Source organism: Moschus berezovskii, chromosome 12 (assembly GCF_049115385.1).
Source record: "Moschus berezovskii isolate FMDL1 chromosome 12, NW_MosBer_1.0, whole genome shotgun sequence".
In the NCBI taxonomy this organism is placed as follows: domain Eukaryota; kingdom Metazoa; phylum Chordata; class Mammalia; order Artiodactyla; family Moschidae; genus Moschus; species Moschus berezovskii.
Window position 1 is genome coordinate 8,942,297 of NC_142471.1, and position 18,688 is coordinate 8,960,984.

Consider the following 18,688-nt stretch of genomic DNA (forward strand, 5'->3'; position numbering starts at 1 on the left):
TATCACCCTCTTCACCCAATTAAACCAACTAAACAGTAAAGAAAAAAAATCCTTGGATTCAGCTATTAAAGTATACGGATTTAAAGTATACTTCAAGGGAATAGAAAGTCACATGAGCAAAATCAATTATACAGGTTTTAAAATTAAGTAAAATTTACAATCTTCATGTTCTTAATGTGTATTCCTTTAAGTCAACCAAAAGTTGTTTTAAAAAATTGAATACTTTTTCAAATCATGAAAACGGTGGGTTTTGCTAACCTACAGAAAGTGTTGGCAAACTCTGGCCCACGAGACAAGTCTGGTCTGCTATGTGTTTCGTAAAGAAAGCTTTACGGGAACACCAGTCCTGTTCATTGGCCTGTGTGCTGCTTTCACGCTATCCTGGCAGACTTGAGCAGTTACAACTGAGACCAGGTAAACTATGGTCTGTCTAATATATATAATATTCATGGTCTATCTAAAATATTTACTATCTGCCCATTTACAAAAGGAAAAGTTTGTCAACTCCTGACCTATACTGACAAGAATTTCATGACATCCAGAATGAAGAACATATGTGGGGAAAAGCATACACAGGTTGAGGTCCCCTACAAAACACATCCACTCTTACTCCTGGGGTCACCTGTGTCATGATGTTAATTAATTTGTTCCTGAACTATGATTTCTTTTCATTCGTACAACTGTATCGTTCATTCAGATAGTTCCCTTGGATCCCTAATAAATCCTCCCCAGTTTTCTCTTCTTCCTCCCTCTACAAACCTATTCCAAAGCTATTCCTTCTTTTTGACTATTTTAACAATTACCTAAGGATTCAAATAATTTCTATTGAGTCAAAATACCTAATTCTGTAAATTTGTCAACTGGAACTAATATTTCTTCCTCCTCAAATACCCCTTTTATCCAATTGAATTTTCCTTTCACTGCTCTAATTTAGTATTAGTGTTTTGAGGCCCCATCGCATTCTCTCGCCCTCCTGACCCATGTATCTCTTAAAATGTAATGGTTGCACAGGCCAACTTAATATGCAGGCTTTTTGCTTATGAACACAGATAAAAAGTATTAGATTATACACTCAGGACTGAGCCCACAATCTTCTATCTCTGAAGCTACCCCAAACTGCAATTTTACTATTAAGACACGATTTCCTCAGTCAAGGAGAAACTATAAAGCACCCAAGTAATTTTGATACACAGCCAGATTTAGAAACTCCTGTTTCAAGCAGTATTTTTAATATATCAATGAACCTGTTGAAAGGGGAAAAATAAAAAAAGTAAAAATCTATCACATTATTTTGGCTATTTATGAACCAACTAGGACTTCCCTGTGGCTCAAAAGGTAAAGAATCTGCCTGCAATGCAGGAGATCTAAAGAAGGGAATGGCAATACACTCCAGGATTCTTGCATGGAAAATCCCATGGACAGAGGAGCCTGGTGGGCTACAGTGTGTGGGTTCACAAAGAGTCGGACATGATTGAGCAACTAATACTACCACATGAACCAATTACTTCAATCAACAGATATTTATTGGGAATGAACCATGGCCAGGCAGTGTTCTAGGCAATAGGGACACAGTTATGAACAAAAAGACAAAGTCCTTGCCCTCAAGTAGCTCACAGTCTAGCTGAAGACAGACAATAAACAGTTAAATAATGTCTCACACATAGATCTTGGTGCTATGAGAGCAGGCAGCAGTGCACAGAGACAGAAAGCGGCTGCTCTTTTATGACAGCAGGTTCTCTAATGAGGTGACATTTGAGCAGAAACCTGAGGCAAAGGAAGCAGCAAGCCATGCATAAAAAACAATAACAAAAAAATAAATAAATAGAGGTAGGGAGAGCAGCCTACCTTAAACCACTAAATTATTTAAAAACCTACTATTTGATCTATAAGGATCATCTTCCTTTCAAATAAGAACAAAACCAAAAACAAATCAGCAGATAACAGGGGTGTTTGGCTATATTCCAATACACTGGGGTGAACATTCTTTAGATTTTTAGCTTTAATCTAATGATTTAGATTACTGAAATAACAATGACACCAAAGCTACTCTGATGGTATTTTTTTTAATTGTAGGTGAAAAAATCTTCGGGACACACATGATCATTACTACTCAGAAGTGGTAATCCAACTAGTAGTATGGTTTCACATGTTTAAGACCTACACAAACTATAAAAACTACCAGTTATCTTAATTATGTAATCCTAAAATTTTTAAAAGATGATTTTATGTAGGTAGCCACGTGAGTGCTTACCCAGGTATAGTGACTTGCTTTGATAAAAACTTTGCCAATTCTAAATATCATAACAGGGGTATTTTATGAATTTGCCTATCACTGTATCAAAAAAAACTTTGTTCAGCTTTCTTAACAATTTCCTTGCTGAAACCATATAAACCATGGTAATAACACTCCCTCTTCCAGTGTCTCCTCAATTTACCATAATATTGGAGAAATGCCCTGTAAGTATCCCATTACAGATTGTATTAACAGCACAATTCTACATATTAATCTTTTAAAAATTTTTAGAAAGCAGACCACTTTAGATGCTTTAAAAATTCAGAAGAACTTCTGCTGCCTGTTAATTATGCGTGCTTGAACCTCAAATCCTTTTCCACCTCAAAAAATATAATATCAAGGTAAAAGGTAAAAGAGGCCGAATGAATTTTGCTAAGCCTACGCAACACAACTATTGGGAGTATTCTCCTGTAGACAGAAGATCTGGAGACACGTCAATTATCTTCTGCTGAAAGAAATGGTAGTTACTATTGAACCGTGACCTGGCTTTATTCCATTCCAAACAGGGCTGTGGGGATCAAGTTAGAGTCCTCTCCAATATTGGAAGGTGTCTTTATGTTAGTTTGTTGAGACCGCCAACTAATTTCATTGTGAACATTTCTATAATATGGTCAGAGACCTATAACTAAGTGGCTTGAATTAGAGGTCCAGAGGAGACGGGCGTGTCACAATGGAAAGAAGACATGTGTGGGAATGAGATCTAGGATTGAAACCTGTCTCAGCCTCTTGCTATTGTGTGATCTTGAGAAAGTTTTTAGTCTTTTTGAGATTCAGTTTCCTCAGATATAAAATAACACACACCTATCAGTGCAGTTGTAAAGCTAAGAAATGATGAACTTAAGGCACTTAGTACAAGGCCTGGAATACCAGTTCTTAAAAAATACTATTATGAATAATAAGATCCACATACAACATCCTGTGTATTAAAGCTGTAACTTTGACTGTATTTTGACCAATTTAAGTATCTTAAAAGGGTTAAAGTTAAAATACTGTAATTACAATAGTTTATTTTATTACCATCAAGTTCACAAAAGTGATCCTGTGAATCATCATATCTTGCCCAGTCAATGAAAGCTTCTTTGCTTTGATTACTAGGGGAAGAAGGAATAAAAGAGAAAAAGGATTAAATTTGGAGTTGAAAAAGTTTGACACTGTGTTTCTAGTGTATTAAAAATAGATAATCTGAGATCCCTTCTTCATTAATTAGATGGCATTACAAATTCAGTTAGTGGTCCCATGAAGCAATGATTAAAACAAGTGATATGAAAGACAGAGATATTAATTTCCATGAGTGATTTTTATTTCTTAACTATATTAAAACTATTTCAGGCCTAGTTCAATGATAATTACTTAGACCAGAAAACTAATTTACAAATATGTATAAGATGCAATTAAACACAAAACTCAAGCTGGTCTTTTCAGCTGACTTAGAAACAAAGTATATATGTATTATTTTTTCCTAAGTAGGAATTAAATTTACTTTCAAGATTCTTTTAATTTAAATTGCTTCTGTACTTATATTACACTCAAAAATACTAAAAAAAAAAAAAATGCATTTCTAGGATCTTCCATCTAACATCCCTTAGTAACATCAATGTCACCTTTATCACACTGTATTATTCATTTAACACATTACCTCACATTTAACAAAATCTATGACAAGATTTCTAGCCAGGAGAACTGACAGAGGAACAACTATACTCAAAATAAAGCCTGACCTAATTTCCTTTAACCTATATTCAAACCTTCTCTATCTTAAATACACAGTGGCAGCATATATAAGTATTAATTTTTATTACCCTTCTTTACTCACTACACAAAAAGAAAAAAAACAAGGCAAAAAAATTATGTACTAAGTATAAATCAGGTATTCCTAAATGTGGTACTGTCATAGCCAATAATTTATTTTGCATTTGAGAAGCTGCTGCATAGCATAACCACTGCATGAAGTATATACGGCTGTCTGCACTACAACCACATTACCAATAAAAATCTCCAATTTACCAAGGAATTTTCTCCTATGGGAATATATAATTGAATAAAAGTTAATAAAAAATTTATACCATAAGTGAATATATATAATAAAATATATATATATAAAATATAAATATATAAAATATAAATATATATAATGATATTTATACCATCAGTTGAAATATATGATGCCATATATATTCTAGTAATAGTTACAACTAAAATGATAACTATAGTCATGTTTAATCAGACAAGTCTTCTCCTGAAAACAGTAAGGAACAAAACAATTTTGATATAAATGCCTGTTTGCTTATTAGCAATATGACTAACTTAGAGGAACTTTTAGTACCTTTATTTGATGAGGTTTTCTAATTGTTTCATCTAACCCTTCCCTAAAGCCACAGTAGCAGAAAAGATATGGAATGTTAATCTAATGCTAATAGAGCTGGCCCAGTTTGGTTTAAAAATGAGTTGGAAGGAAACTTAGAGATCATCTAGTCCAGCTTTTCTAAAAGGTCAGTTTGAAGATCGATGCCACAGTACTTACAGAAGAATTTCTTGGGCTTAACCTAGGGCTTCCTATCAATGCTGCTGTGAGTTAAAGTAGTCATCTTTAAAGTGGGAAACGGGCAGGAAGCGATGGGATGGAGGGATTACACAGGGGCATGAGAAAACTTTGGACAGTGTAGATAAAATTATCTTGATTGTGCTGATTTTTGTGAGTGTACATTTGTCAAAACATCACATTGTACATTTTGAATAGGTATAGTGTATTGTATGCCAATTACACTTCTATAAAGCACTACTGGTTGTCAGAGAAGTTGTGGGATGAGGAATTCCTGTACAGTACTACTAGCAGCAATGTATTTTGGTACAGTCATTTTGGAAAGCCATTTGGCAGTTCTTAATTCCCTGGTGACTCTGTGGTAAAAAAAAAAAAAAAAAAATCTGCCTGCCAATGCAGGCAGTGCGGGTTCAAAGATCCTTTGTGGAAGGAAATGGCAATCTACTCCAGTATTCTTGCCTGGGAAATGCCATGGACAGAGGAGCCTGGCAGGCTATAGTCCATGGGGTCACAAAAGGATTGGACACGACGTAGTGACTAACCAATTCCCCCTCTAGGTATACTTCTCCACAGGAATGCATACAAATGTACCACCAAATAGCTACCTAAATGTTTTGTGAAACGGCCAAAACATCCAGCATATTATTCAACGTAATGTTGCATAAAATAAGCCAGATACAAAAGAAGACACACTGTATCATTCCACTTATATAATTTGGCAAAACTAATCTTTGCTAATATAACTCAAAATCATGTTTAACTTTGGAAAGTGATAATGGATAGAAAAGCACATAAAGTGGACTCCTGGGTGGGTGCAAGTATCTTGTTCTGGATGGTGGCTAATGGAGTTGGCTCACTCTGTAAAATTAAATAGACTTTTATACTTAGACTTGTATACTTTATGTGTGTTAAATTTAAAAGTTAAAAAAATTCATAACTAAGGTTCAACAACAAAAATCTGTAAGTGAAATCAAAAGACAAGCCCTAACATCCCATATAACCAACAAAGAAATATTATCAGATTATATGAAGAGTGCCTACAAATTAATTTAGAAATGCACCCTTTGGGAGAGAAAAATAGCAAAGAATATGAACAGGCCATTTACCTAAAAATCTTATGATTACTTAAGGCCCAGTCCCTGGATCACTTCTCTATTCATATTTTCTCCTTGGTAATCTCACTCAGGTTTATGGTTTTTAAATATCACATATTCATTGACTGACTCCCACATTTTCTCTCCAGTCCAGACCTCTCCCCTGAAATTGAGACTTGTGTATCTGCCTGCTTGACATCTCCATAGGCAGTTCAAACTTAACAAGTACAAGGTTGAACTAAAATTTCCCATCAAACTTGCTCCTCTTGTAGATGTCCCCAGTGCAGCAAGCGGCAGCTCCATTTTCTTAGTTCCAAATCTTGTAATTATTCACAGCTCCTGTTTTCATATACTACATTCAATCCTTCAGCAAATACTATCAGCTCCACCTTCAAAATCTATTCTGAATCTGACCACCTCTCAATGCTTCCACTGCTATCAGTTCAGTTCAGTTGCTCAGTCGTGTGAGACTATTTGCAATCCCATGGACTGCAGAAAGCTAGGCTTCCTGTCTGTCACCAACTCCCAGAGCTTTCTCAAACTCATGACCAGAGAGTCAGTGATGCCATACAACCGTCTCATCCTCTGTTGTCCCCTTCTCCTCCCGTCTCATCCTCTGTTGTCCCCTTCTCCTCCCGCCTTCAATCTTTCCCAGCACCAGGGTCTTTTCCAAGGAGTCAGTTCTTCACATTAGGTGGCTAGAGTACTGGAGTTTCAGCTTCAGCATCAGTCCTTCCAATGAATATTCAGGTCTGATATCCTTTAGAATGGACTGGTTGGATCTCCTTGCAATCCAAGGGACTCTCAAGAGTCTTCTCCAACACCACAGTTCCAAAGCATCAATTCTTCGGTGCTCAGCTTTCTTTATATAGTCCAACTCTCACATCCATGCATGATTATTGGAAAAACCATAGCTTTGACATACAGACTTTCGTCGGCCAAGTAATGGACCTACTTTTTGATATGCTGTCTAGGTTTGTCATAGCATTTCCTCCAAGGAGCAAGTATCTTTTAATTTCATGGACTATGCAGTCACCATAGTCCAACTCTCACATCTATACATGACTACTGGAAAAACCATAGCTTTGACTAGATGGACCTTTATTGACAAATTAACGTCTCTGCTTTTTAATATCCTGCCTAGGTTGGTCATACCTTTTTTCCCAAGGAGCAAGCATCTTTTAATTTCATGGCTGCTGCCACCATCTACGGTGATTTTGGAGCCTCCAAAATAAAGTCAGCCACTCTTTCCACTCTTTCCCCATCTATTTGCCATGAAGTGATGGGACCAGATGCCATGAACTTTTCTGAATGTTGAGCTTTAAGCCAACATTTTCACTCTCCTCGTTCACTTTCCTCAAGAAGCTCTTCTTCTTTGTTTTCTGCCATAAGGGTGGTATCATCTGTGTATCTGAGGTTATTGATATTTCTCCCGGCAATCAGACTCCAGCTTGTGTTTCATCCAGCCTGGCATTTTGCATGATATACTCTGCATATAAGTTAAATAAGCAGGGTGACAATATACAACCTTGACGTACTCCTTTCCCTATTTGAAATCAGTCTATTTTTCCATGTTCAGTTCTGTTGCTTCCTGACCTGCATACAGATTTCTCAGGAGGAAGGTAAGGTGGTCAGGTATCCCCATCTCTTGAAGAATTCTCCAGAGTTTGTTGTGACCCACACAGTCAAAGGCTTTGGTGTAGTCAATAAAGCAGAAATATGTTTTTCTGTAACTCTCTTGCTTTTTCAATGATCCAACACATGTTGGCAAGCTGATTTCTGGTTCCTCTGCCTTTTCTAAATCCAGCTTGAACATCTGGAAGTTCTCAGTTCATGTATTGTTGAAACTTTGCTTGGAGAATTTTGAGCATTGCTTTGCTAGTGTGTGAAATGAGTGCAATTGTGCGGCAGTTTGAACATTCTTTGGCACTGCCGCCTTTCCTTCGGCATTGGAATGACAGCTGACCTTTTCCAGTCCTGTGGCAACTGCTGAGTTTTCCAAATTTGCTGGCATATTGAGTGCAGCACTTTCACAGCATCATCTATATGAAATAGCTCAAGTGGAATTCCATCACTCCTAGTAGCTTTGTTCGTAGTGATGCTTCCTGAGGCCCACTTGACTTCACATTCCAGAATGTCTGGTTCTAGGTGAGTGATCACACCACTGTGGTTATCTGGGTCATGAAGATCTTTTTTGAATAGTTCTGTGTTTTCTTGCCACCTCTTCTTAATATCTTCTGATTCTGTTAGGTCCATACCATTTCTGTCCTTTACTGTGCCCATCTTTGCATGAAATGTTCCCTTGGTATCACTAATTTTCTTGAAGAGATCTCCAGTCTTTCCCATTCTATTGTTTTCCTCTATCTCTTTTCATTGATCATTAAGGAAGGCTTTCTTATCTCTTCATGCTATTCTTTGGAACTCTGCTTTCACATGGGTGTATCTTTTCTTTCCTCCTTTGCCTTTCATTTCTCTTCTTTTCTCAGCTATTTGTAAGGCCTCCTCAGACAACCATTTTGCCTTTTTGCATTTCTTTTTCTTGGGGATGGTCTTGATCCCTGCTTCCAATACAGTGTCATGAATCTCCGTCCATAGTTCTTCAGGCACTCTATCAGATCTAATCCCTTGAATCTATTTGTCATTTCCACTGTATAATCGGAAGGGATCTGATTTAGGTCATACGTGAATGGTCAGTCCCATCACTTCATGGGAAATAGATGGGGAAACAGTGGAAACAGTGTCAGACTTTATTTTGGGGGGCTCCAAAACCACTGCAGATGCTGATTGCAGCCATGAAATTAAAAGACGCTTACTCTTTGGAAGGAAAGTTATGACCAACCTAGACAGCATATTAAAAAGCAGAGACATTACTTTGCCAACAAAGGTCCATCTAGTCAAGGCTATGGTTTTTCCAGTGGTCATGTATGGATGTGAGAGTTGGACTGTGAAGAAAGCTGATCGCCGAAGAATTGATGCTTTTGAACTGTGGTGTTGGAGAAGACTCTTGAGAGTCCCTTGGACTGCAAGGAGATCCAATCAGTCCATTCTAAAGGAGATCAATCCTGGGTGTTCATTGGAAGGACTGATGCTAAAGCTGAAACTCCAATACTCTGGCCACCTCATGCAACAAGTTGACTCACTGGAAAAGACTCTGATGCTGGGAGGGGTTGGGGGCGGGAGGAGAAGGGAGAATGATATGGCTGGATGGCATCACCAACTCGATAGACATGAGTCTGAGTGAACTCCGGGAGTTGGTGATGGACAGGGAGGCCTGGTATGCTGTGATTCATGGGGTCACAAAGAGTTGGACGTGACTGAGCAACTGAACTGAATGGTCTAGTAATATTCCCTACTTTCTTCAATTTAAGTCTGAATTTGGCAATATGGAGTTCATGATCTGAGCCACAGTCAACTCCTGGTGTCATTTTTGCTGATATAGAGCTTCTCCATCTTCGTTTGTGAAGAGTACAATCAATCTGATTTCGGTGTTGACCATCTTGTGATGTCCATGGGTAGTCTTCTCTTGTGTTGTTGGAAGAGGGTGTTTGCTACAATCAGCGTGTTCTCTTGGCAAAACTCTGTTAGCCTTTGCCCTGCTTCATTTTGTACTTCAAGGCCAAACTTGCCTGTTACTCCAGGTATTTCTTGATTTCCTACTTTTGCACTCCAGTCCCCTATAATTAAAAGGACACCTTTTTTTGGGTGTTAGTTCTAGAAGGTCTTGTAAGTCTTTATAGAACCATTCAACTTTAGCTTCTTCGGCATTAGTGGTTGGGGCAGAGACTTGGATTACCGTGATATCGAATGGTTTGCCTTGAAAACAAACAGAGATCATTCTGTCATTTTTGAGACTGCACTCAAGTACTGCATTTCGGACTCTTTTGACTATGATGGCTACTCCATTTCTTCTAAGGGATTCCTGCCCACAGTAGTAGATATAATGGTCATCTGAGTTAAATTCACCCATTCCTGTCCATCTTAGTTCACTGATTCCTAAAATGTCAATGTTCCCTCTTGCCATCTCCTGTTTGACCACTTCCAATTTACCTTGATTCACGGACCTAACATTCCAGGTTCCTATGCAGTACTGTTCTTTACAGCATCGGATTTTACTTCCATCACCTGTCACATTCACAACTGGACGTTGTTTCCACTTTGGCTCCATCTCTTCATTCTTTCTGGTGTTATTTCTCCACTCTTCTCCAGTAGTATATTGGGCACCTACCGATCTGGGGAGTTCATCTTTCAGTGTCGTATCTTTTTGCCTTTTCATACAGTTCATGGGGTTCTCAAGGCAAGAATACTAAAGTGGTTTGCCACTGCCTTTTCCAGTGGACATTTTGTCAGAACTCTCCATGATGACCCATCTGTCTTGGGTGGCCCGACACAGCATGGCTCATAGTTTCACTGAGTTAGAAAGATTGTGGTCCATGTGATCAGTTTGATTAGTTTTCTGTGATTGTGGTTTTCATTCTGTCTGCCCTCTGATGGATAAGGATAAGAGACTTATGGAAGCTTCATGATGGGAGAGACTGACTGCGGGGTAAACTGGGCCTTTTTCTGCTGATGGGAAATGCTCAGCAAATCTTCAATCCTTTTTCTGTTGATGGGTGGGGCTGTGTTCCCTCCCTGTTGTTTGACCTGAGACCAAGCTGTGGTGGAGGCGATGAAGATAACGCGGCCTCCTCCAGAAGGGCCTGTGCGTGTGGCCCCAGGCATGCAGCGCCACACTCAGTGCCCCTGACCCTGTAGCAGGCCACCGCCAACCCACACCTCCACCAGAGACTCCTGGACCTCATAGGCAAGTCTGGGTCAGTCTCTTGTGGGGCCACTGCTCCTTTCTCCTGGGTTCAGGTGCACACAAGGTTCTGTTTGTGCCCGCCAAGAGTCTGTTTCCCCAGTCCTGTATTAAGTTCTGTAATCAAATCCCTTTGCTACACTCAATATGCCAGCAAATCTGGAAAACTCAGCAGGTGCCACGGGACTGGAAAATGTCAGTCTTCATTCCAATCCCAAAGAAAGGCAATGCCAAAGAATGCTCAAACTACCCCACAATTGCACTTATGTCACATGCTAGTAAAGTAATACTCAAAATTCTCCAAGCCAGGCTTCAACGGTTTGTGGACCATGAACTTCCAAATGTTCAAGCTGGTTTTAGAAAAGGCAGAGGCACCAGAGATCAACTTGCCAATATCCGCTGGATCATCAGAAATGCAAGAGAGTTCCAGGAAAGCATCTATTTCTGCTTTATTGACTATGCCAAAGCCTTTGACTGTGTGGATCACAACAAACTGGAAAATTCTGAAAGAGATGGGAATACCAGACCACCTGACCTGCCTCTTGAGAAACCTGTATGCAGGTCAGGAAGCAACAGTTAGAATTGGACATGGAACAACAGACTGGTTTCAAATAGGAAAAAGAGTACGTCAAGGCTGTATATTGTCACCCTCCTTGTTTAACTGATATGCAGAGTACATCATGAGAAACGCTGGGCTGGATGAAGCACAAGCTGTAATCAAGACTGCTGGGAGAAATATCAATAACCTCAAACATGGAGATGACATCACCCGTATGGAAGAAAGCAAAGAAGAACTAAAGAGCCTCTTGAGGAAAGTGAACAAGGAGAGTGAAAAAGCTGACTTAAAGCTCAACATTCAGAAAACTAAGATCCTAGCATCTGGTCCCATCACTTCATGGCAAACAGATGGGGAAACAATGGAAAAAGTGTCAGACTTTATTTTTGGGGGCTCCAAAATCACTGCAGACGGTGACTGCTGCCATGAAATTAAAAGATACTTACTCCTTGGAAGAAAAGTTACGACCAACCTAGACAGCACATTAAAAAGCACATATTACTTTGCCAACAAAGGTCCATCTAGTCAAGGCTATGGTTTTTCCAGTAGCCATGTATGGCTGTGAGAGTTGGACTATAAAGAAAGCTGAGTGCCGAAGAATTAATGTTTTTGAACTGTGGTGTTGGAGAAGACACTCGAGAGTCCCTTGGACAGCAGGGAGATCCAACCAGTCCATCCTAAAGGAAATCAGTCCTGAATATTCATTAGAAGGACTGATGTTGAAGCTGAAACTCCAATACTTTGGCCACCTGATGCAAAAAACTGACTCATTTGAAAAGACCCTGATGATGGGAAAGATTGAAGGCAGGAGGAGAAGGGGATGACAGAAAATGAGATATTTGGATGGCATGACCAGCTCAATGGACAAGAGTCTGAGTAAACTCCGGGAGTTGGTGATGGACAGGGAGGCTTGGCGTGCTTCAGTCTATGGGGTCACAAAAGTCAGACACAACTGAGTGACTGAACTGAATCAAATCCCACTGCTCTCCAAAATCAAATTCCCTGGGGGTTCTACTGCTATCACTCCAGTCTAAACTGAACCACCATCATGTCTTAGCAGGATACTACTATAACCATACAATCAGGCTTCCACAAACCTGGCTCCGCCAAACCCACTCTCTCAAAATCCTCCAGTAATTTTTCATTCCACTCAGTTTGAAATCAATATTCATAGTTAAGTATCTTCAAAAGACTCAATGAGATCTCTACCCTACCCTGCCCTTGGCCACTCCTCCCCCAGCACTTTTTGATCTTATCTTCTACTATTCTGTTCTTGTCCACTGTACTCTAGCCACACTGGCCATGTGAGTCCTCAAGAAGTCAAGGCACACTCCAGCCTCAGGGCCTTTTACTAACCATTATGCATGCCTGGAGTTACTCATCCCCCCAACCCACCCACCAACCCCAACACCACCACCCGCTCCCCTGCAGCCATATTATCACGACTCATGCCTTCAAGAGCACTTTGCCTATTATCACTCTGGTCTTCTTGGACTATTTATTTATTTATCTATTGCTGCACCTCGAGGCATGTGGGATCTTAGTTCCCTGACCAGGGATCAAAAGTGGGCTCCCTGTATTGGAAAGCAGAGTCTTAACCACTGGACCAGCAATTTAAAGCAGTGCAAGCACCTTCACTCCAAGCCCTCTCTCATAGTCTTCACTGCATTATTTTTCTCCATGGCACTCATCCTCATTTGACTTACTTCTTATTGACTTTACTTGTTTTAAGCTGCACATGGGCAGGAATCTGTTTCTCATATACACTGCTATATCCCTAGGATAGTGCCTGGCATTCATTTGTTCAATGAATAAGAAACCTGAATGCCCAATAAACAGAGGGAAAAAAATGCCCAAACTCACTGGTAATCAACAAAATATAAATTAAACAAAAATGAGATACTATTTCACAGCTAAATATTATGAATTTTTGTCAAAGATGTGGACAACAAAACAAGTTCTTGTTGTTGGAGGCAACACACAGCCACACAAGTATTTTAGAAAGCCATTAGGCAATATCAAGAACAGCGAAGCAACTATATGCCGATAAACATGCCATGTTTCTCTTTTATAATAAACTAATGATATCCAAGCTAAAAAAAAAAAAGAGCAGCTATAAGAGGGCAGTCCTAAGATTCAACAATTTCACTTCTGGTGTATATAAAAAAAATTGTCAAGGATGCTCAAAGTGGCATAATTTGTACAAGTAAAAAATCTGTAATAGCAACAATTTGTAAAAGTAAAAAATGTTCATCAGCAGGGGAATACCATATTTTACTTGTCTATTTCCCACTGATGAACACTGGGCTTCCCTGACAGCTCAGTTGGTAAAGAATCCACCTGCAATGCAGGGGACCCCAGTTCGATTCCTGGGTCAGGAAGATTCGCTGGAGAAGGGATAGGCTACCCACTCTAGTATCCTGGCCTAGAGAATTCTATGGACAGTCGATAGTCCCTGGGGTCCCAAAGAGTTGGACATGACTGAGAGACTTTCACCTTCACTTTATATGATGAAAACCATTAATCAGCTAAAAGAACAAGGCAAATCTCTGAGTTTTAACATGGATATATCTAGAAAGCAAAATGTGTAGTGTAAAAAGAAAGTTTCAGAATGTTATTTAACACATATAATTTAAAGGAAAAATAAAATCTTCTACACAAACTACATCTATGTATCTACATATAGTTTATATTATAAACAAAAAACAAAAATATGGACTAGATATACACCATATTCATTTACTTCTAAGAAAAAAGGAAAGAAAACAGGGACTGAGGAAGAAACGTGGAATTTCAAATCTGTCTGACATTTTTCTCAAAAACATGGTAGATAATGTTAACACTTATTCATTTGGAGTAGTGGATATATGGGTATTTATTATACCATCATTTCTACTTTTCCACATTAGAATTTTCATCAGTAAATCAGATACATAAAACTGCTAACTTTATTAAGTCTTTAACATTTATAGTACACAACTACATACCTAAACAAGAAAAATAAAAAGAATTTCTTTAATACTGCCTTCTGTTCAGTCATTTTATACTGCATTATCTGAGACTACTTACAAATTATTTATGTTGGCCTTCAAAAGCAGGTTTGTACTTAGAACAAATAAAGAAAAGTCAACAGAAAAAAAAATTTATGCATTGTAACAGTTATGTTAATAGAAACCTTTAATAGTCAAAATGCAACATATAGATTGAATTACAATTTTTATTTTTAATTGGAGGACAATTATAATATTGTGATGATTTCTGCCACACATCAACATGAATCAGTCACAGGTATACATATGTCCCCTCCCTCTTAGACCTCTCTCCCCTTCCCACCCCTCCAGGTTGTCACAGAGCACTGGCTTTAGGAATACAGCAAATTCCCACTGTCTATCTATTTTATATATGGTAATGTATATGTTTCAGTGCTAGTCTCTTAAATCATCTCACCCTCTCCTTCCCGCAGTGAATTACTATTTTAAAAAAACTTAGAGATTCAAGTTTCTTTTCCTATAATAATCAGAAAGAATGACCCATAAACCCTGTTAGCTGAGAAACTGCCTGAATTTTTCTTTTTTAATAGTCATTACTGATGACAGAAATTTAAGAACAAATCAGAAGAAGGAAAGTTATCATGGAATTTAGGATAAAGAGTAACTTCTTCCTTTTAAAAATTAGTTGAAACTAGTGTTAAATCAAAATCACAAGAAAAATCGAAGATTTCTAATGTAAATAAATAAAACAAGAGAATATTTTCTTAACACTACTAAAATAAAATTTACCTTAATGTGCTGTTAATTGCTCCCAGTTTACTAGCTTGCTCACAGTCTTCTAATTCTTTGGTATTATTTGCCACTTTTGAGTACTGAAAGGAAGGTCATAATAAGTAAGTTTAGTGATAATTATTACCTTTATTTCATTTTCCATTGGCAGAAGAGTCAATTTGTCAATGATAATATATACTAAATATAGATACATCCTATCATCAAAATCCCTAACACACAGAAGAAATACAAATGAAAATATGTCACAAATTTCCACCTAATAAGTAAGTAAAGACATTAAAAATGTAGCAATCTGCACTGGTATGTTGGTGATGGTGTGAACTGAGAAGACCCTCTTGGGAAGTAACTTAATATTTACTTAGAGCTGCAAATACAAATAAGTCCTTGAGCCAGCAGTCCTACTGCTGAATCTATATGCAGAGCAACACTGAAAGACAGCAATCACTCTAGAAAGTTATTTGGTACTTTCATAATGTTGAGAGAGGCAAACCCTTTGGCCCAGCAAGCTTACTTCTAAATATAGACCTAAAGGAACTCTTACATATGTGCACAATTCGACGAAAGACAAAGATGCCAGTGCGTCATTGTTTGTAATAGCAAAAACCTGAAAACAATTGAAATGTCTATCAACAGAGGAACGGCTAGTCACACAATTATACAAATAGCTATATAACTATTTTACAGCTATTAAAATTAACAAAATCTACATATATCAGCAAAGACAAAAGTTAAAAGCCAATACTGAATAAAACTATTATGTAAAAAATGTTTTTAACTTGAAGAAACACAAAATATAAATTTATTTTAAAGTTTTAAAAATTTCAAGTAAAAGTTCTATATATTACTTGTAGATACATGTATAATACAACATAAAAAGTATCCCAGAAGGATACACGACAACTTCAGCAAAGTGGCTAGCTCTAAGGAGGGAGGAAATATTATTATATAATAGGACTGGGACAGAGTTCAGAAGGAATTTCAATTATCTTTATACTATTTATTTTAGATCTGAAACAAAAATACATAAAAAAGGGTGAGCACAAAAGACTGCAAATGGTGGAGAGTATAAGAACAAAATGGAGAGCAAATGCATTAGGAAGCAGAGAGACAGGGTATGATTATCTTGTTGAAAAAGAAGAGTAAAAACACATGCCTGATAAAACACCTGCTGATTTCAAAAGAAGCTATATAATTTAATTGTAAGAATGTATTACACCTCATGACTTGCTACAAAATTAGGGATTTGGGATTTTCAGGCAAAAACGTGTCCATTCTCAGCTAACCATATTATGGTTCTCTTTTACAACTGCATCAAGCAATAAGGGGCAAGTTTCACTATGCAAAGCAGAAATATTTAATGAAGAAAAGTGACTTACCTTATTAGAATTTCCAGCTTTAATTCCAACTGGAATTTTACTCTTAAAAGAACAACAATAAAAATTTAGAAAATGATCTTTATATTTCTTGAGATTTTTTCACAAATTATGAATGCCATTATCCTAATTCAAAGACTGTTTTAGTTCACGAGGAGAAAATATACATTCATTCAAATTCTATTTTCATACTACCTCTTGAGGTGAAAGGTAAAGAACTACCCCAATGTACAGGCTTGTAAATCATAGTACAGAAAACTGAAAGACAAAGGTTGTCATAATCAGCTCTAATAACTCTCAATGCAGTAAATAATAGTTTATATAATTTTTAGGTTCAAAAAGACCCTAGCAAAATCACATTTTTCATAAACTTTCTTTCCATAGAAAACTTTTTAAAATTCAAAATTATTTGAAATTTATTATGTTCAATTAAAAGTTTTGTTCAAAGTTGACATTTACAGTTTAGATAATTTTGAATTAATACTAAAAAGCAAGAGTAAATTCTTTGACAGAACTGTGGCTGGCAAGGGGGAGGGTGTGGGAGAGGGAAGGATTGGGAGTTTGGGGTTAGGAGACACAAACTACTGTATGTAGGATGGATAAGCAACAAGGCATACTGTATAGCACAGGGAACTAAATTCAGCATCCTGTGAAAAAACAAAATGCGAAAAATATAAAAGAGCATTGTATGTATAACTGAGTAACTTTGCTAAACAGCAGAAATTATCAACATTGTGGACGTGATGTAATGTCTAAACAACAAAATCAACCACACTTCAATAATTTTTTTTTTTTAAAGAGTAAGCTCTTTGGTTCATGATTAACCTAAGGTTTACCAATGTAAGAACTGCATCAATGTTAAGAACTGTACATAGGTCTATCTTTTCTGTAAAACCAATAATTCATTTCAAGCATAAATAAATCTATGAATTATTACAACTGGTTATCAAACACAATCTTAAATAAAAACCATATCTGAAAACAGTCTCGGGTTGATCCTCGGATCATACCAGGGAACTGATTTCCAACATCTGAATCTATGGATTATCAAATTAATAGCAAATTACCTATTAAAACTTTTTCATGTTTCATAGATAAAACTTAATCAAATTTTCAGAATAAATATTTTTCTGTTAGGCTGAAGAATGTAAGTAACAATAATGATAAGAAATTTTTCCCCAATGAACAAAGAGACCATGTAGTTAGAACATTACTTGCTGCCAGTATTTTATAATTTCAATGTTTTCTAGCACCACTAACAGAGGGCAGAAGAGAGAAAACTATAAAACTCAAGCCAAATGTAACAGTTACAGTTATCAGACCCTGAATTTAAATTATGGAATACTTTCAAAAGTGCCTTCTCACTGTTATCTTCTAACTCACACAATACGCTAAAATAAAAGTGTACTTGCAGCTTTTTAAAAGGTTTGATGCTAAATGTAGTAATTTGTGACTTAAGCGAATCTTAATACAGGCTATTGAGAAATATTGGGATAGGCACCACAGATGATAGTCATGTATAACATAAAAATCACAAAAGAGAATCATTAAAAGCAATGACAAATGTAAAGCTAATAACTAAAATCAAACATGAAATAAACCTGGCCATTGCCACTAACAATATGAAGCAGTCTGCAAATTACAAAATTAAGTGAGCCTCATGATTAAATTAATTAGACTTCAAATTATAGAATGCAAATTGTAACTCCATATCATGACAAGTTCGGGTTCAATATGAAATGCCTACTAAATTCTCCCCCAAAGAGAGAGAAATACAAATATCCTCACATTAGTTAAAAGAACCAACATAAAGGGATAGTTTTTATCTCCAGAAAGAAATTAAAGAAGATGGCATTGGGAAGGGAAGAGACAAATTTTTAAATACTTGTGTTAGATTTCTTACGTTGGGGATTTACACGCAAATAAACACTTTCACTTATTTTTGTTAGAAATTTAAGACTACAAGACAGAGAAAGAGAAATACCATATGACATCCCTTATATGTGGAATCTAAAAAGAAATGATACAAATGAACTTACAAAATAGACTCACAGACTTAAGAGAATGAACTTATGGGGGATAGGGCGGAGGGAAGAGATAATCAGGGAGTTTGGGCTGCTATATTTAGAATGGATAACCAACAAGGACCTACTGTACAGCACATGGAACTCTGTTCAATGTTATGTGGCAGCCTGGATGGGAGGGGTGTTTGGAAGAGACTGGATACACGCACATGTATGGCTGAGTCTCTTC

The 18,688-nt window shown here is 37.3% G+C and overlaps 1 protein-coding gene across 2 annotated transcripts in view; it reads right to left on the reverse strand.

Moving 5' to 3' along the window:
- ERO1B (endoplasmic reticulum oxidoreductase 1 beta) overlaps positions 1 to 18,688 on the reverse strand; it is a 68,309-nt gene that overhangs the window by 25,712 nt on the left and 23,909 nt on the right. For both annotated transcript variants that reach the window (XM_055425758.2, XM_088841871.1), the window contains exons 4-6: positions 16,439 to 16,480; positions 15,060 to 15,142; positions 3,311 to 3,384 (exon numbers count right to left, since the gene is read on the reverse strand). In XM_055425758.2, coding sequence (XP_055281733.1) covers positions 3,311 to 3,384; positions 15,060 to 15,142; positions 16,439 to 16,480 — 199 coding nt within the window. The remainder of the gene's footprint in view (positions 1 to 3,310; positions 3,385 to 15,059; positions 15,143 to 16,438; positions 16,481 to 18,688) is intronic.